Source organism: Sprattus sprattus (genome assembly GCF_963457725.1).
Source record: "Sprattus sprattus genome assembly, chromosome: 15".
Taxonomy (NCBI): Eukaryota; Metazoa; Chordata; class Actinopteri; order Clupeiformes; family Clupeidae; genus Sprattus; species Sprattus sprattus.
In genome coordinates, this window is record NC_137913.1 from 17,348,449 (window position 1) to 17,369,492 (window position 21,044).

Sequence of the window (21,044 nt, forward strand, 5' to 3'; positions counted from 1 at the left end):
GTGCCTTTGATACTGATTCCAAGTGATGAAAGATTTAAGACATGGGCAAAAAATGGAGTCACTGCTTTCTGTGCTCTGAACCCTACCTGGTTCAGAGGAGTCCATCACGGATGAGGAAGGGCAGACAGAGTGTAGGACTGAGTTATGTTCAAGATAATTTTAGTTAGTTTGCTAACAAAAATAAATATATAGGTTTAAAATATCCTTCTGTGTTTTTTATTTATTTGTTATTATTTTAAATTTCATGAATAATTTTGGCGATGGGTGCCCTTTTTTTTGGTTTGAGCACCTGCCCAACAAAATGTCTGTGCACGTGCCTGTAATACATAATAACAATACTACTAATAATAATGATAACACACTGTATTTGTAAAGCACCTTTCATACAAAGAATGCAGTTTAAAGTGCTTTACATTCGCATCATTTAAAACAAGTAGATGAAAAATGGTAACAGAAACAAATGCAAGAAACAGAAAGAAACACAGAAGAAACAGAACAAAAAACTGAACTAAATACAAGCAGCAAAAAATGTAGACGAATAACTGAGAAAGTAGAGCAAAATTTTACAAAACTGTAGGAATAAATTCAGCAGCAGCAGCAGAAGAAGAGAAGGTATGAAGTGCTTTATATTTGAAGTAAAGAACCAGGACAAAATAGAAATTGTGAGAATAAATAGATGCAACAGCAGAGATTAATACTGTCATACTGACAGCTTTCACTGGCAGGTGAAGTGGGAGACTGTTCTGGATGAGTTCCAGTTTCTTTGTATACTTTTTTTGGCAGACAAGTCAAAAATGCATTGCATTGCAGTAGTCTAACCTACTAGTGATTAGTATCTCAGCATCTTGTGTTAAAAAAGACTGCACCTTGGCAATGTTTCACAAGTGGAAGAAAGCCGTCTGGGTAACTTTTCCAATATGGGGTTTGAAGTTTAACTTTGTATCTAAGATGACATCCAGGCTTGTTACTTTTGACTTTTTAACCTGGTGTGATCAGTGTCAGATCCAAAGAATCCACACATCTGACATGGTGAAACTGCCCTCTGGCCCACAGTGAAGTGCTTGAGTAGCTTAAATTGATGCACTGAAAGTCCTTTCTGTTTACTGCTTACCTTTGTAAAGGAAAACTTGGAATGGGATGATAACAACGGTAACAAGTATCAATCTGACCACAAAAAGCCAAGCGAAGTAAGCATAGCAGTAACATGTCTAAATAATTTTAAGGAAAATATACCAAGTGTTTTATAACAGAGTTAGAGCACAGGACTGAATATATAGAAATCAGGAAAATTATTCTTGCTGCTCTCCCAACTTGACACCAAATGACCAAGGGGATGATACAGGAATATCCAGAATTAATACTTTACTTACAATTCCCTGAACTCTATCTAAACTCTGTTTTGTTCATCATGAGTTGTGGAGATTACATCACTATAAAGGCTATGCTTGAAAAAGGCCGTTAGTACCCAATCTATTACAAAATAGATATTACAAAACAACTGACTAATCAGACGGTTATGTGTCAATACTGTCATAAGAAATTGTGGTGAAACAGAAGAGAATTTCACATCATTTATCGTTGGATGCGTTGAAAACAATAATAAAATGTTGCCAAGATACAATTTTTTTTTTACTTTTCATGGGTACTTTCAGTGTGTATAGTTTTATTTTGATAGGAGTAAAGGAACATTTTTGAGGTGTATTTTTGCCATGCATTATTAGCAGATTGATGAGAATTAAACATATTTCCTCAACTAGGATTTCTTATGACTTTTAGTACGTTGTTCTGGACATCTCATAGGAATGATCTATATGCTGAAAGAAATTCTTTTACAATTACAATTCTATTTTTGGCTCCAAAATGGGCTATTTTGCCTGGCCTTGAATGGCAAAAAGTCTTACTTTGCAGCTTAAAAAGGAATATGGAGGAATGGGGCTTCCATGCCTGTTTGTTGAATATTACTATGCAGCTCAATTTAGGCCTCTAATATGTTAATCCTGGATACTCCGCCAGGTGAAAGAACCTTTAAATGACAATGTCAAGGATCCCTCTTCAGGCAATTATTTCAAACGTTGCACTAATCAAACAAACATATCTTGGAGAAAGCAAATCCAGTCATTGGTCTATCTCTTAAAATTGGGAAGCAAACACAGAAATTGTGCAACATACAAAAAACTGCTTTAATATTAAAATGATGTGCCTTTGATAGTGATTTCCCCCCCAATTTAAGTGATAAAAGATTAAAGAAATGGGCAAAAAATGGAGTCACTGGCTTCTGTGCTCTGATATTAAAGGGGTCACTGAAGAACTTCCAGACTATGATGGAAGAGTATGGTCTTGAACATCAATATTTTAAAAGATTCCTTTGAATGCGACATTGCTTTGGCACACTTAAAACATAGATATGTCAAATTTAGAATGATGAAAATCTTCATATCTGCATACAGCTTTGAATGCAACTCTAAAACAATATCCAAGATATACAACTGTTTCTCACATAGAAAATCACAAGAGTCATCAGAATCAGAATCAGAAATGTGTTTATTGCCAAGTAGGTTTACACCTACCTGGAATTTGTTCTGGTGAGTAGGTGCATACAGTCAGTGCCGCTGCTAGCCATGTTGGTGCCCTAAGCATAACACCTTTATGATGCCCCCCCCCCAAGTAGATGAAAAATGGTAACAGAAAAAAAATGCAAGAAACAGAAAGAAACACAGAAGAAACAGAACAAAAAACTGAACTAAATACAAGCAGCCAAAAATGTAGACGAATAACTGAGAAAGTAGAGCAAAATTGTACAAAACTGTAGGAATAAATTCAGCAGCAGCAGCAGAAGAAGAGAAGGCATGAAGTGCTTTATATTTGAAGTAAAGAACAAGGACAAAATAGAAATTGTGAGAGTGAATAGATGCAACAGCAGAGATTATTACTGTCATACTGACAGCTTTCACTGGCAGGTGAAAACTAGGAAGATTTTTCAGTTGCCTATTTCTGGTGCCCCCTCAGGACTTGGTGCTCTACGCACAGCGCGTAGTGCGCATTATGGGAGCGGCGGCACTGCATACAGTAAACATTAGAATATTCAAACACAACAAGTATTACACATAACATAAAATATACAAACAGAATAAGTACTACACATAACATAAAATATACAAACACAATAAGTACTGCACATAACATAAAATATACAAACACAATAAGTACTAGGGTTAAAAAAAAACACAATATAAACCATACAATACAAATGTATAAACAATCTATATAAGGAAGTAAAGTGGAAAAGTGAAAAGCAGAGTGCAAAATGCAGTGCGGATGTGCAATGTGCAATGTAGTATGTGATAATGTAGACAGACTTAAGGTGGGGGGTGGGAGAAGAGTCCAAGTCAGTTGGGGGTCTTGGGCCTTGTTAAGTGCTTAAGAGTGAACTAAATAGTCGTAATAGTTCTTATTATCTTCTCTTTGTTGCAAAACACAATAATCTCTTTTTGTCAGATACAGAGATTCAATTGGGTGTAGTCACATGTTGAGAGAGCCACATATCTGTCTGTCATCTGAATAACTATATCAATCTTTGTTGTATGCATTTTATTGTATTGTGCATTAAGCATTCATTTTGGCTGTTGATATATATTGTATGTCTCTGGAGACTGCAAGCAGTCCTTTCTGTGGCCTCTCCAACAGTGGCGATCGATAGGAGAGAAAGAGAAAGGAGATGAGCTGGGCGGAGGAGATGGACCTCGCAAACCCCCTTAGTGAGTTCAGAACGCAGATTCAGGAAGGACTGGATTTGGTGGATGGGATGTTCTAGTATTCAGACAGAGAGATAAGCTATAGCTACATTTCAGATTTTCCAGTATTTATAGAATTAGTAAATCTGGGGACACCCACATATTTCAGTAATGTGCCAGTAAAGTTTTACTTTGTCATAACAGCTGGTACTATACGTCATCTACAGTTAAACGTTGTTGGGAACCAATTGCTATATTGTGACTAATTATTGTGAGCTATCTTATGTTTCACAGATTGGTGTGACTCATGCTTAAGACCTCCTTGTGATTGTACGGATGGCCACCAAAAGAAAGAGAACATGACAAAAAACATATAAACCTTGGCTAGTGAGGCCAGTGATGATGAACAGGAGAGAAAGAGGAAGGATATGAGCTGGGCAGAGCAGGTGGACCTTGCATACCCCCTGGAGGAGTGTGAGTTCCAATGGCAGATAGAGGAAGGACTGAATCTTTTATGAGACAGAGTATGGCTAAGTTTCAGATGTAAAGTTATATATGGAATATGTAAATTAGTAGGAAAGATGCCCATTTGTTTCAGGAATGTGCCATCAAAGTTTTGTCATAACAGCCACTACTGTACACAGTCTACAAAAAAAACGTAGCAAGTGCTATATTGTGACTAATTCCTGTGAGCTATCTTGTATTTCACAGATTGGTGTGACTTATGCTTAAGACATCCACATCATCATACAGATGGTCACCAAACTCCTGAGAAGCAATCACCTAGGGGCGTATATTATATTCATTTATTTTTATCCTAAACTGTTGTGATAAACTGCATATTTTCAGTTTAAGTACATTGAGAGCAACTTAACATCAGAACAATTTCTTGTGTATGAAAATGTACTTGGCCAATAAACATGATTCTGATTCTAAAGGGGAGGAAGAGGAGAAGGTGTCCATAAATGACGCCTAGGTCCACTGGAACACATTTGTCTTCAGTGAGCAAACAATGAGATCTTCTGCTTCATAAGATCATGTTTTGAAAATGACTTGGTTATCTAAATAGTTTACCAGAATTTGTGATTAAGAGGTTTAATGTTACCTTTACTCTTCATAGACACACAGGGTATTGATTCTATCTGGATTCTATCCTACATCATGTGAATGTTACAGAGTGGCTAGACTCCAGGCCACCAGGGTGGCTCCACAAGGCCCAGGAGGACATGAGTGCCTCAAAACAGATTCACATCATATCAAGTCATACAGTATGAGTGCCGTAAATCGGCCGATGCCGAATAACTAAAAATGCCAGATATCGGCCCCATTAATCGGCCCACCGATTTATTGATCTAACACTAGTTAGCGTGTTGTGTTTACTTAGTCAATCATTCTTAAGATAAATCTTACCAACCCTACCTTTCTTGGGGGACAGACTGTCAGCCAGATCTCTCCAGGCATCCCTGTCTTTGTAGTGGGTTCCAGGTGTAGGCAATTCTTGTCTGGTCAGTGCCAAGGTCACGGCGCCAGCTGTTTCATGGCTTTCCTCTCCTTCTATTTCTGTGAGGGTTCCATGGCAGGGCTTGTTGGTTGGTGTTATCTACAGGCTTGTGCAGGGTGTGACCGATTCGGTACCAGCATCTCCTCATGGTACCTTTCATTGGCTAGAGTCTAATCTGTCTTCTACCAGAGGGACGTTGTTGCTCATGGTGCTTGGAAATTCTGGTGAATTCATCTAATAGGTGGTGGGATGGACCCCCGAATTGTGAATTTAATAGCCTACTTACCGTCCAGCTGTGAAGCCCATTTTTTAAGGATGGATTCATAAAAATACACCAAACTGTATTTGCTTTGTTTCCACCTTGGTTTCGTGCACATTTGGCGAACATATCGTTGTAAAGTCTCTGTTTTTTGATCGGGCGAATTTTCAGGGCAACTATTTGAGACCGTGCGTTTCAATGACAACAAGACGTAAGCAACCTCGGGTGTCGCTGTCTGGAGAAATAATTCTTGCTGAACCTTACCAAATACTCTTCTCTCCAGGGGAGATTGCAACTGGCTCTGATTGATAATTTTCAGGTGAACTATCTAGCCACGAGTTAGTGCAGTAAGCGAATTCTCTGGACGGAGTTGTGCAAGTCTGTGAATGCTGTGAAACATATGGCGTGATGATTTATCCTATCCTAAATACAAAATTAATTCAGTTATGGTCACTGGGATATTTCAACAACTTCACTCTGATATCCAACATTAAAGGTGTAATAAATAGTTTTTAGTTAAAGGGCCAAGATGACAGCTTTTTTTTTTTTTTTTCCGCCACATTTATTATTGCTTTCTGACCAATGCAAACAAAACCAGGGGAGAGTCTCCTTAACAATAAAACCCTGTTTACTACAAAAGAGATAATCTGGTGAATATCTGTAGATGTGCCATTTCTCTGATTGTGAAATTTCTGGTCCATTTACAGATTCTGTGCAGAAAGTACCAAAGTGGAACTTTTGGAAATTTCTGGTGGGTCCTGATGGGCAGGTGGTGAAGTTCTGGAAGTCTAAAGAGCCTTTTGAAGAAATACGGCAGGAAGTCACAGCACAAGTACGCCAGATCATTCTGAAGAAGAGGCTGGAGCTGTAACAAATGCAGCAGTAACTCATACAAAACATCTCATGGATAAGTAACTGCTGGCCTGGTCCACACCTGAAGAAACACTGCTTCATAACTCAGTGACATGTTGTTTCAGCCCCAGAGTGTGTGGTTTGGAGAAGAGGCAGCACATTTGTCTTTATCTACTTACTGTCTACTAGAGATTAAACTATTTGTTTGCAGTGCAGTCTTGAATGTCCATGACTTGTCCATGACAATGGTAAGGGACCAAAGCCACTCAGAAACATCCATAGCAGATTGCACTCTGGAGACGATTTGTAAGGATTATGAGCCCTTTCCCTCACATGATTCCTGAGATTTTATTTGTTGATTGTGATGTCCCTGAAGCAAAGTATATGGTGATGTTTGATTTTGTTGTCAATCTATACTGTACCAGTTCCTTTTAAATCAAGTCAATCAAGTGACCTGTGAAACATTTGCGCAAATTAATATTATGAATTTTGTGAATTTTTTAGTGATTGCTTTTTTTAAATTTCCCGTCATTATGTTTGATAATTCCCTATATTTCTGTGTGAAGCACTGTGGAAATACCAGGGAGTAATTTGGCAAATGGAAATAAATTTTCAGAAATGCATAACTGTTGTCAACTGCATGTATTTTATATTATTGATGCCCGAGCCCTTCCTCTTCTTCCTCACTTTGAAGACGCGATCATTTGGCATTTGGTCATTGAGAAACAAAACAACCTAGCAGCTGTATGTGGATGTGTATTTTGGCACTTTGACAATACGTTTTCTGTTTTGCTTGCTGTTTGAATTGTTTAAGTGCTTCAGTAGACTCAGAGAGATTTGTTTAGGATACAAAATATTTGGTTTGAAAAACCACTCAGCCAACCAATGGTCATCCATTATCAAATGTTAGTATGAGACAAACAGCCAACGTAGCCTATAAAAGGGGAGGGTTTTACAATTTTGTTTACAAATGAATGAAAATGCAAACATGCACTGTGTAATGGAATCTTTGAATGTAGATGCGGAGTTTACTCTTTCATTATGATTGTATTTTGTCATTGATTTAGGTATGTTGGTAATGCTATGGAAGTGATGCAGGTGTACATTTACCAACAGTAATACATGCTGTGTGATTGAGAACAAAGACATGTTACTTAGTATAATACAGTGGGGAAAATAAGTATTTGAACCCATGCCGATTTCGCAAGTTTTGCCACTTGCAAAGAAATGTGTGATCTATAATTATAATGGTAGGTGTATTTTAACAGTGAGAAACAGAATATCAACAAAAAAAAAATCAGAAAACTGCATTTTATAACATTTATGACTTTATTTGCATTTGATGCAGAAAATAAGTATTTGAACCCCTAGCAAATCATGACTGAGTACTTGGTGGAATAACCCTTGTTGGCAAGCACAGACATCAGATGTTTCTTGTTGTCACCAGGTTTACACACATCCCAGGAGAGATTTTGGTCCACTTCTCTTTGCAGATCCTCTGCAAATCCTTAAGGTTGCATTTTCAATGAGAGTGATTGAGGTTCAAGCCCAATATTCCACGTTACATGGCCCCATCCATATTCCCCTCAATGCGTTGGAGTCGGCCTGTACCCTTGGCAGAGAAACAGCCCCAAAGCATAATGTTTCCAGCTCCATGCTTGACGGTGCGGATGGTGTTCTTGGGGTCATATTCAGCATTCTTCCCCCTCCAAACGCGGCAAGTCGCCAAAGAGCTTGATTTTGGTCTCATCTGACCACATCCTCCTTAGAATCATTCAAGTGCCCATGTGGTAAACTTCAGATGGCCCTGTACATGTGCTTCCTTGAGCAGGGGGACCGTGCTAGTGCTGCACTTCAAAAAATTACGGCAAAGTGTGTTGCCAATAGTTTTCTTGGTGACTGTGGTCCCAGCTGCCTTGAGATCATTCACTCCCCCTGTGTAGTTCTGGGGCTATGCTGCAACTTTCGGATGATCACCGATACCGCACAAGGGGATATCTTGCATGGAGCACCAGACCTAAAGCGATTGACAGTCGTTTGGGGTTGCTTCCATTTACGAAATATCCCACCAATAGTTGTCTGCTTCTCACCAAGCTGCTTGCCGATGGTCTTGTAGCCCATTCCAGCCTTGTGCAGATCTACAATCTTATCTCTGATGTCCTTGGACAGCTCTTTGGTCTTGCCCATTGTGGTGAAGTTGAAGGTGTGAAGTATGATTCTTTGGACAGGTTTCTTTTATACAAGTCACCAGTTGAGATCAGGTGTACCTTGTTAGACCCAATGAGGACTAACACATACAACACATTATTTGATAGTTTACCTTGTGAATTGATTAAAAAAAAACACTCATTTCATCTCAACTGCAAAATGAATAGTTGAGCAGACAGGTGTTTACCACTGAGTAGCAGCACCATTTTTTTTTTTTTTTTAAATAAAGCCTGTAAGGCTCTCGAGTACTAAGGACACTAGTTCAGTTTAAGCAAAAAGTTCTCTCTCCATCCTTTTATAATGCAAGGCATGATCTATAGTGTGTGCTTCATAATGTGCCACACATTCTTAAGCAGTTCGAACTGAAAGTAGAACAATCTTTAGTGCACATTACAATATAATGATTTACTATTACAATTACTAGTATGAAATACAAAGTGTTGCGATACAATTGAATACTTAAACATGAATGTATAAATTAGTGGGACAAATACTTTTCAGTTGCAATCTGTATCCAAATAATTACGTATTCTTATGTTGAGATCTTGTAGAGGGGTAATATCTAAACAAACCAAATATTAAAAACATTTAAATACAAAGTAAAAAAAAATGCACAGCCTAAAAATGGCAAACTTCACTTCACTTGATCTGTTTTCAATAACAGTCACGCTAAACTATTTAATTCAATGTTAAATATCACTCTCTGGTGGTCATAACAGGGTACTGCATTTATGGCTGCACATGTACGACATACAGTACATATCACTGAACAATATTGGTTGCCGGCACAAAAGGTCAGCAAACCTGGTCCGTCTGAACAAAATACATTCAGATCAGATTATGATTTTCACTATACAAAGTGTGCCTCAAGGTCATATGAGACAAAAGTAAGACAAAGTTTAAGAAAGTTACATTAAGGTGTAAATGGTTGCAAAAGCAAGATTTCTGATGCAGTTTATGCATATAATTTACAATGTAGGACATACAGAACATACCATACAATGATAATATGATTTGAATCACTTTTATAGCGGAGCTGCTATTTGCTCAACCTACCCACAGCAGGAAGAGCGACTACTTACACACAATGCAAGTACTACAGCATAGGATGCATACTAAATAAAAGAACCAAAGAATGTAGGATTTAAAATGTAATACATGATTTGACTTAATCCGTTACACTGGGACACCAACACACCAGTGGTTCCCCTTCTCCCTTCCACAGCACTGATCACCACATCCCTCCCACACACACACACACACACACAGACACACAAGCCTGCCCTCTGAGTGAGTGTTACACGAGAGGTCGAGGAGGTGGGAGCTGAGGCACCCTTTGTGTTGCTGCTAGAGAAGACCTGATAGAGAAAAAGAAAGATACAGAGATAAAAGGATGAAGGATACAGAAATCCATATTGAATTATTGGTGTCTATAGAATACAAACACTTTTTAAGAGTCCAAAAAATTATTGCCTGCTTCGACTGCACTAACTAGGTTGTAGAGTCATACTCCATTAGCATGTTTGACCTTACCTGAATGGTGACTCGGGTAGGTATTGGGTGTAAGAGAAGGCAGAAGCTGTCTCACTCGGTATAATAACCTGTGGATTGCACACAACAACAATGATAACAACAACAAAAATGTTATCACCAACACTGAAATTCCTTGAGTTAGAAAAGTTCACAAACACCAGTACACAAACACTTGCATTTAAAAAAAAACTTAACAACTCAGCATTCAGGAAATTCAGTTTAACTGTGACACTAGGATGAAAGAGTCTGTGACTGTCAGTGCACCTCTCTCCCTATCTTGGTGAATAAGACTGCTCCCAAGAGAGAAAGAGGTTCAGAAAGTGAAGAAGGATGATACAAAAGAAACAAATCCCCTATAACGGTGTCCTCGTGTTTCTGTGTGCTACTCACTTCACTGTTAACCGCGCTCCTCTGAGTTTCTTCCCAGTCAGTGGGGAGTTGGTTGCTGGCCTGGGGTTCTCTGTCCAAGCAAAAGAGAAAATGTAAATTTGTAACACAGCCACACATGTTTACACAGGAAAGGATTCATCTCTCACAGCCATTACTAAAAGCTAATACATGGACAGCTATGGTCTACTATAAAGTGTATAGTAAATCATTCTAAGAAAACTCATGCAGTATATCCTATCTCCACCCGACAGACCTCAAGCAGATGGGTCCCCCCTTATGTGCCATGGTTCTGCTTAAGGTTCCTTCCTGACTAACAGGGAGTTTTTTTCTTGCCCCTGTTGCCATTGTGCTTGCACTAAGGGGGCTCAGGCTCTGGGTTCTGTAAAGCGCCTAGAGAGAATTGTATTGTTATGGCTTATATAAATAAAATTGAATTGAATTGAATATATAACAAGAGTTATAAGAGGAGAAGCCACGTGGAGCTGATTTGCATATTCTTTGCTTCACAAATACTAAATGAGGACTAGAGTTACATCCAAGCCCTCTTACAGTACTCACATGAAGGGATGTTTTCTTGAAACAAATTCTAAATATGTAAGTTTGAGGAACAGAAGTGAGATTTTAGGGTTTTAATTAGCCAGGAGAGGGAGCCATAGAGTCAGTTCGGAATATAAAAGGCAGTTTATTTGAAAATGCTTAATAACCTGCTTTATGCTTTATGTACCATTCAATTCCACAAGCATATTATGAGATTTGCTTGTTTGCTGCCCTGTTCTTGTCCCACATACTCACCGGTTGTCCTGTGAGGACCTCTTCCTGCACAAGTGCTGTCGTAGTTCATTCCTCTTGTAGTACACAATCAAACCAAGGCACAGCAGAGGCAGAACCAAGCAATATAACACTAAAAGGCCCTCTCTTGAAGTGATGTCTAAGAAAGAAAGGGAAAAGTCAAAACAAAGATGTCATCATACAACCTTAACTTATATAACCTGACTTGGTATTACTGTAACAATAGTACTTAATCCAGTGTCTGGTAAACCTGGGTGTTTGACTTCTGATCTAAATGCAGCTACCAAGTCTCACCCTTGTTCGCAGGGCCACTGTCTAGGCTGCCTCCATAGCCCTCTTCCTGGCAGAAAGGAGGGGCCCAGCCGTAATCACAATGGCAGTTCTTTTTGCTGTTGCACACCTGCAACATGAAAATACACACACACACACATAAGATGACTTCAATCAGTTTACAAATATCTGGTATTTAGTCTAGATTATTGAATAAGCACGTTTGTACTAGTTGGATTAGGCCTACTGTATGCATCGTCAGAAATATTGTGATGTAACATGAACACTTTTGCCAATTAAATGATGTACTCTGTATGTGAACAGACACCTATGAGCTACAGATATGAAATGTATATGTTGTATAATGTGTTGGACCATGATCTCCCTGCCATGAGAAGATGTGACTCAGAGCCTCTGTGAGGTACTCAGTGACAGCATCCCATGACACTGTCCATTTTCCCACAGTGTTCAAACTAATATTTCCATCAGCCAAAGCAGAAGAGCACAGTGTCAGTTAGTTCTCTGTGTCGTAATTTCCACATTGCACTGTAAGCATCAGGATTTATTAACTTGTATAGCCTGATTATTTGTAATTTTCTAATGATTTGAACATGAAATACATCTCAAACAGGGAGAAAAAGAGGACATACCCAAGGAGCAAGAGCGCTGGAGACTATGATGCAGAAATAGAGATTTCAGAGAGGGGAGAGAGAGGTAAAGAGGGACAAGGAGAGATTGGGTGCTGGACAGTGTGGAACAGGGGAGGAAGGAGGCGGTAACCTAAAACTTCATCCTACCCCGTGGCCATGGCATTTTTTCTCTGCATCACAGTCGTAGTTGAGCATCGACGCATTTCTGCACTTGTAATCTATGCACACCTGAGGATAGGACCCGGATACATACATATACATCATGACAAAGACCAGAGCAATATCATTTAAAAACCACGTGAAATAATGTATTTATACACGATTCATCATTTCAAATACAAGTTTGATGGTTGTGGAAGTATCTTAGAGTGTGAGTACCATGCATTTATTTGAGTGCATGAGAATGAATCTGTGTGTGTGTGTGTGTTTTCTATCTCGACCACTGACAGACATGCACACACAGGCCCCAGACGCTCCTCTCTTACCTGGTTCTCTCCACACTTTGTGCCATCATTGACCATGATTGGATCGGGCACGTCTGCCCCCAGCATTAAATCCACGCCCAAGCATGTGTGGCTGCCAAAGGATGTCTTGCTGATGGCAGGCTCAATGCCAAACACTTTCCTGGAGCGGACATTCTCACACTGCAGCTTCCCACACATGGCATTCCTGAAAAAGCACATATACAAGTCAACACACATACACATCAGCAGCCATCTTACATTAGGCTGGTAGTACAATCATTTAGGCTGAGCACCTTAAAACCCATACAAGCAACACCAACACAAAGGCAAGCATAACTTTGAACTGAGTGTAAATATAATTTTAAACATCATATGTAAGGTATAGTGCATGCTTTACTCTTAAATATATGTGTGCCATGCGTATTTGCATTAGTGTGTGAATAAAGGTTATCCTATATTTGTGTATTCTAACCTTTTCTCACACTTGACAAAATTGTAGCCGCAGTTTCCAAAGCGGTCCCCTTTAGAGTTTAACAACTCAAAGCACTCATCCGCCGCAGACTTAGCCTCTGCAAAAGCACACATTAGAAAGAACACACACATGTCCACACAGAGGTCATGCAAAAGCGTGAAACACTAACATGCCTCATGCCCCCAAACGGTGTACAGTAACCACAGGGTGACATTAATGAAGCATGAAGTATACACTTGTAAATAGTTTTTAATCTGACTCTGAAGACAGTGGCTTCTTATTTTTGGTTGTACTCTGTGCTATAAGTCTTTTAGTGAATTTGTTTCCCTTGAAGGTGTGCTGAATGGTTGAGACTTACGAGAGCCAAACAAGGTCTGGCATTGGCCGTCGTGGTGTTGGCATTTGCCATTGAAGCAGTATGATTGGCCATTCCTGCAGAGGTGTCCGTTCTGCATATACATATCAGCCTGACAGACAGGAGAGGAGCCGTTGCAGTACTCAGGTAGGTCACACTCGTCTGACCGGCTGCGGCACTCGTAACCACTGGCCAGGAACTGAAAGAGATGGAGACAAATGGATAATGAATCTGCTAAATGTACAGAGAATAAATTCAAATTTTAATTAAAGGTGTAAGAGCAAATAAGCTTTTACATTTTAGACAGTTTTAAGCCATATCATTAGTGAGAGGTTACTTACTTTGCAGTTCCTGCAGCATTCACCATCGGCACACTGAGCCCAGGACTTCAGCTTACAGGTTTTTGGCTCACAGCACGGGTCCTTCTCACATTCCTGAAAAGACCAAATACTTTGGATTCAAATTCAAGATGAACTCTCACCAATGGTAAACTTTGCATTATGAATAAGGAAGCTGATCTACCTTTCTTTGTGTAGTTAGTAATACTTTGTAGCAACTAAACTAAAGGTAAAAAAGATGTGAGCCAGCTGAACCTGTGCAGACTTTAGATTCCTTGAAAAATTGTTTACCTCTGCTGAGATGAAAGGTTCTCCTTAAAAATGTGTTTTCTGTTTTCCTCCTGACTTCACGTATGTCATAGAGCTACCTTTGGCCCATAATGTATTAGCCTTCACCTTCTGGCCAATAAAGTACTAGCCTTGACCTTTTGGCCCATATTGCCCTTGACCAGAGTGATAGTGTTTAGGCTCAATGAAAGTCATACATAACAAAATATTACACAAGAGCTCAATAATGTACTTACACAAAGATATTGGTATTTAGTGTAGCAACATGCACACACACACACACACACACACACACACACACACACACACACACACACACACACACACACACACACACACACACACACACACACACACCCACTCACTGACATACACACACACCTCCTCAGAGCCACAGTCACACTCCTCGCCCGGGTCCAGAAGCTTATTGCCACAGGCGGGGCTGCTGAAGGCCTTGTATGGCTTTGGCATATTGAGCAGACAGTTATGTTTCATCTGCAGAACCATCATCTCAAAGTCATCAGAACTGCAGCTACTGAAGCTAGTGGACTTACTGCAGAGAAAGAAAAGGAGATAGAATGATGGAGAGTGAAAAAGAGGTATGAAACAGGAGACTGGCTGGTATTTATGACGCGCATGTAGTTGCTCACAATACATTATTGCACAACCAGCCATTACCAAGGCTGGCTCTTCGTCCCAAAAAAACTCCCTTCAATCAAAAGCACCATAGTCCTTAACACTTTTCTATCTAAATGAATAATTCCATTGTTAACATTACTACCAGTGATGAGCTAATACTGAACTTTCATCTCTGACTTCACCATGTGTCCAACATTTTTGTTTTAGAACTTGTCTAGTGTCATCATCACATACAAAATAAGCACACAAAATGCAGGAACATTCTGGGAAAATGTACGTACATTCCTCTTGTATATTGTGCACTTACTGTGTGTATACTCAGTCACACAAACTTACTCAGAATTAGAGTTCATGATGCAAGTCTTGTCTGGACAGATGCAGTTCCGATTAAGCAAATGTTTCATGCCTAGATTATGTCCCAGCCCATGGGATACCACAAAGGCAAAGTAGGCCACATGGTTGTCAGGAAAAAACTTGGAAGAAAACAAAAATGATCTCATTAACAAAATTCACCTCAAGTGGAGCAATGTTGATTTTTTTTTTTTTTTTTTTTAGGTATGCCTTCTAATACACTGAATCTATATTGAAGCAGTGAATCTGCATGTCTTTGAATGAGACATTCTTTATTGTATGTTCAACTATGAAAATTATTTAAACATACATTATTCTTTCACCAGAGAGTTTAAAGTTGAGGTTAAGGTATATGACAGATGCTTTTACAAAGCAATATACAACATCAACATTTAAGAAATGTAGAACATTAAAGAAAAATAAAAGTTAATGATATTCTGTACCCTCTGCAACCATAATTAAATTGTCATTAACATCCTTATTCATGTAACACGAGAGTCTTTCATTCTCAACATTGAAGGGAGGGAAGAATATTGTTTGACGGACAGAAAAGTATTGTCACATTACCATGTTTACTCCACCACCAATGTCAGGGGAACAAACGCCATTAAAATATGCTGCATGTTGTCTTCCATATTCTTTGCCTCTTGGATGAGGAACATGAAATGAAAGCAGGATGAGTGTGGAGAAAAGAGAAAGGAGAGAATATGGAGAGAGAGACAAAAAATTATTCATGTAATCTGTTGACAGTAAACACTCTATGATATTTGTTTGCTAAGTAAAACATTTAACAAACAAACACACACAAATACATACATGATGAGTTGTGCGCTGTCATGGGGTTGCCGTGGCAACAGATACTGCTTCCTCCAGTTAACAAAGCGGTGAAGAATTTCCTGATTAGTTCCAATCAGACTGATGGGGTTCCCTGCCGTCCAGATCTCCAGCCCCACCAACACCACACGGATGTTCAGCTGCGCATACATCTACAGAGATGGGGGGAGAGATGGAGAGGGAGGAGGAGGTGGAAAATGAGAAAGAATTTTAAAAAGAGATGATTAGAGAGTACATATAGTTCATGCTGCACACAAGCATACATTTGAAGGTTGTCTGGGGATGTGAGGGGAATTATAAGCTGTCAGTCAGTCGCATTTATTCACACACGCTGAAAACTCAAAGTACACGGTACATTTCTTGACTTACACTGTCAATGTGGTTGGTCATCTGAATCATCTGCTCTTGGACAGCTCTGCTGTCTCTTTTGCTGAAGTTAAACTGGGGAAAAAGACAGACAGGAAGCAGAGCAAAACTGAGGCGAGGAGAGAAGGTATAAAGCTTTTTCCTCACTTCATTATTCTACAGGAACATTTCCCATCAGTTGACAGCAGAAATGTTTCAAACTGAATCCTGTCTATATACCCTATCACCTGTCAGCCACAGCCATTGGGCTTTCCATGCTTATGTTGCATGCCTACTGTTGCATTGTACAAACTGCCTACTGACCAACGCACAGTTAAAGCGATGTCTATTTTTTAATCAAATACCACAATATTGTTATTGTTTCATTTTAAGGAATCTATTTCCAATTTTGTGACGTTAACCAGTTTGGGTGTTTCAAAAAAGCACAGACTTTCAAGGTTTTTTGAGAGAGAACTGTTCTTGGAAAAACCTGGTCTCTGTCAAGTAATTAACAAAGATGGTAGACATGCTAATTGGATGCAGAGGATAATAGTGGGTTGTGAGAGAGAAAGTGAACAGTGCTGGTGATGAGGGGAGTGATAGGGTGGTGTAGGTGGTGATTACTCACTCTCTCTACATCAACCACCAGCATGAGCTCCACATAGTGGGTCTGCTGCATTATGGCTCTCTTGCTCTAGGAGAAAGAACACACACACACAAACATACATACATTACACATGTGAGTTCATACACAACCAGAGAAATACACAGGCAGCACGTTACACATAGAAACAGATACACATCCAAGGATTGAGCACACTCAGTGTAGTATTGCTCTGTTCTCTCTAGCTCTCTCTCTCTCTGTCTCTCTCTCTCTCTCTCTCTCTCTCTCTCTCTCTCACACACACACACACACATACATATTACAGTAAATACATTATGCACATTAATGGTGCATATACGTTCTGAAAAACATAGATGTTTATATGCACACATGTGAATAAACTAGACTCTCAAGCATTATAGTGCTGTTTTGGAGTAATTTGATTTGTGTGTGTTTCTGTGTTTGTGCTTGGTCTGTGTTTTTGAAGCCTTATTCAGAAGAAATACATGTTGTCTCTTTTAATAGTATGGAATAAATATTTTCTGTTACGTGTAAACACACACAGACACACACATAAACACACACACTCACACACACACACACACACACACACACACACATACACACACACACACACACACACACACACACACACACACACTTGTGTTGATGATAGACACACCCTGTGTAAATGCTTGAAAGGTTCCTTAACAATGTCATTGCGGGTGTGCACTGCAGTCTGGTCGTCATGGCGATGAGCGTGAGTGGTTCCGTAACTGAGAAGTTCCGTCTTCTCATCCTCCAAGCGGTACACCACATGCTCAAAGTCAGAAGAACCCTCCAGAGGCTCGATCCCAAAGGTAGAATTCCCAATAACTAACCGCCCGCTAAATAGGTAGACACATAGTTAGGAGATCCCCACACTCAGACAATATTTTCACACTTACTCCAAATTCAATGCTTTAGCATTTAAAGATAGATTGACTGGAAATTCTATTTTACCTGAGTCCGGAGCAGAGGCTGAGAGAAGCAGATGACCCCGCCATGCCCTTCACATAGCCCCTGTAGTAGCAGTGATTCTGACCAGGAGGTAAAAGGGAGAGAGCATTTTTTGCTACAGTCGGCATATTGCATCTGTATCTGTTACACGTGATAACTGCAGGAACCGTTTCTTTACATTACACCCCAAAAAGTGCATAGATCAAAGTCTGAGTAGGATCCACTATTGCATAAAGAACCCCAGTCAGAAATTATTCTAAACCCATATAATGTACTATATCCTCTTCCCAAAGCATCAGCTCATTATCAGTTCACAATCTCACACATCCTTTTCTCTAGAAGAATCTGACACCATTTATCTGCCCCCATCAACACCAAGTGAGAGGAGCAGCTTTAGAAACTTCTTCTCACCTGCATGTTTGGTCTCTGGGTGATGAGAGAGCCATTTTTGTGATATGTGAATACTGTGAAATCTTCAGGAAGCAGCAACCTGTCAACAGAATGTTTCCAGATGTAAACACACACACACATCCTTCCACCTATTTACATCTCAATGTTACTAGTTCTAGAAAGCTTACACACTATGTCTTAGTTTGTGTGTTTAGCCAAGAAGTGGACAATCTACACGATGTGCTTTTCTTAAAGAGTTATGACATACGCATGATTGGATCAGTTTACAGTGAGGTACACAAACACACGCAAATATTTCTTGGCAAGCTAATTTTATCGAGACACAAATCTCTGACTCAGGTTAGGAGTGATGTGACGTCACTGTCCTCCTCTCCATGTTTTGCAACATGTTCCTCTATTTTATATCTGTTCACACCAGTCATCCTCTTTTCACAGACAGGATTTCTACATCACATCATGGAAAGCTGTCATGACAGCAAACAGCAGAAGTGTTGTGTACAAGGATCCTAGGTAAAATAATGATAAAATGATGATGCCTCTGCAAAACGGATGCCTAACACCAGTAAAAATGAAATGCAAAGACAATAAGCAAATGTCAAGCAAGGTGGAGGTCAGTCTTATTAGACTGATCCCAGATTACCTGTAGAGGCATAAAAGACAACAAGCTTATATGCTAATACACAGGGAATCACACACAGGCAGTCACACATATCAAAATGAGAACAAACATTAAACGCTAATATTACAATAACAAGTAAGACATGATCTACATTCTAATCTAAATTCGAACATTAAACGCAAAATTAAACCCGAACCATTCTGACTTTGACATGCACAACATTATGGGGTGAACTACTACCCACACAACAATTGTGGACGTGCACAATCCCCTTGCATGCCACGGAATAATGGACTGAACAGAGGATGCATGGGGAAAGGGACAAATACTTACGTATTCCTCTCTAGAACCAGGATGTGCTCTTTTCCTTGGGTTTGAATGGCATAAAAGACCTTTTGAAAAAGTTAAAGGTTTTCAGTAGACAATCACTGAACAAGCATTGACCTATGTAGACATAGAATGTGATGGAAGTAACGTGTGTTTAGGTTAATGTACACTGACCTTTACCACAATTAGTACAATCAGTGAGATCACTAAACGCTGAGAACCAATATCTTTAGGACCATGAGTGACTGAGAGACTGAACACACCATATCGAAAGGATTTCCTACTGATTTGATTTTTACCTGCCCTGTGTCTTGGCCATCCTGGTCTCTCCTCTGTCTTGTTATGCGTTTGGGCACAGTCACCTCATAAGCAGAGAAGTGGGTGGTTTGCTGGGAGACTGATTCTACAGATAGAGTAATGATGTGACAGAGGATCTTTGTAAATGTTGAGTCTCACCTAAAATGGCTTAATGACCTGAGAATAAAGATCTGTTACATTCTACATATATCATAACAGAAATGTATTATGCGCTTTATAAGGAATTGGCTTTGCACTTCATCACATATCTATGGAGAATATTACGGTAACTGCTAACATAATTAAACATAAGGGCCCCTTTCCAAAAATAGACTGGTTCTCATCACAAGCATCATCATTCTAGCTCTCTTCACCTTGTCCTGTCTCCTACACATTGTTAGTTGTTTTTCCTGCAGTTTTCTCTTCCCTATATCTGACAGATTACTCATCTACGATTACACAAAGTGTGTGGGTGCATGGCCATTCATGGAACTGACGATGGGCGTTTGGTAAGTGACCCAATAACTAGTAAGGCCAACTCATCCATGCTTGGTGTTTGGGAAGTGACCCAACAGGGCCAATGACTTAACTCCGTTACCAAAATGAACTGAATCTGCAAAACTCCCACGTGCGTGCGTGGCTTACTTCCCTGATGGAGCCTCCCTCATCAAATGATGTTAATCTGGTCATGGAAACTACCATGACACATCTCCAAGAATGCGTTTTGTTGTTTTAGATGACAATGATTGAGGCCATCATTGCTCAACAAATGTCATGAAAATATATGATTCTGTGTTTCCTCTCACTGCAGAGAAGAGTTTCCACTGCATTGATACAACATTGCTGTTACAGAGATTTGTGCACAAGCGTGACACCTAGTAGCCTTTCACCATTCAATATTGATTGTTCATTTCATTTGAAGCAAATAACACCCAAACAAGTTGCTGTCCAACTTGTTAATGCTTTTTTGTTATTTTGTCATCTACTGCTGTGTCATTTGCATGTGGGTCAACTATGAACACGCTATGCAAAACAAAAACCATACTTTACACTTAAGTACACTACAACAGTACTACTAAAGTGCTACATTTTCACAGGAATAAAGCTGCCATATAAATAGGGCAGAAAAATGGCTGAGTGTAAATCACTGAGGAAAGTGGCATAAAATACCTTTTAAAAAAGAATTGCATACATAAAACACTGAAATTCTAGACTGGGCTAGTTCTCTACAAAGTGTTCTACAATGCAATAAAATAAAAACTCGCTCAATTTAACAAAAAAGAAGAACAATTCTTTTTTTTTTTAAAGGTCTTTGATTAAAGGTCTTTTGACTTTCCTCCCTCCACTCAGCTATTTGTTTAATATTTCACTTTAATGATAAAGGTATTGTATTAGAATAATGTACTTACCTCCATTGCACTGGCTGGGTTCACAGAGTAAAGCTGACATAAGGATGACATAGAAGAGCCACTGAGATAATTGTCTGCCTGTGTTGGTTATGTTTAGAGAACGAGACAT

General features: G+C 39.4%; 1 protein-coding gene across 1 annotated transcript; it reads right to left on the reverse strand.

Annotated features, from left to right (window-relative positions):
• Positions 1–9,848: 9,848 nt before the first annotated feature.
• Positions 9,849–21,044, reverse strand: LOC308376492 (disintegrin and metalloproteinase domain-containing protein 9-like; the record flags this gene model as incomplete). The annotated part of the gene is made up of 22 exons (XM_080852848.1): positions 9,849–9,909; positions 10,085–10,152; positions 10,475–10,544; positions 11,267–11,402; positions 11,558–11,663; positions 12,331–12,411; positions 12,669–12,852; positions 13,120–13,216; positions 13,478–13,673; positions 13,816–13,908; positions 14,482–14,653; positions 15,076–15,212; positions 15,658–15,736; positions 15,907–16,076; positions 16,294–16,365; positions 16,898–16,963; positions 17,556–17,760; positions 17,876–17,952; positions 18,284–18,362; positions 19,236–19,294; positions 19,529–19,632; positions 20,936–21,044. The coding sequence occupies 22 exons, from the start codon at positions 21,042–21,044 to the stop codon at positions 9,849–9,851; spliced, it is 2,421 nt and encodes an 806-aa protein (XP_080708974.1).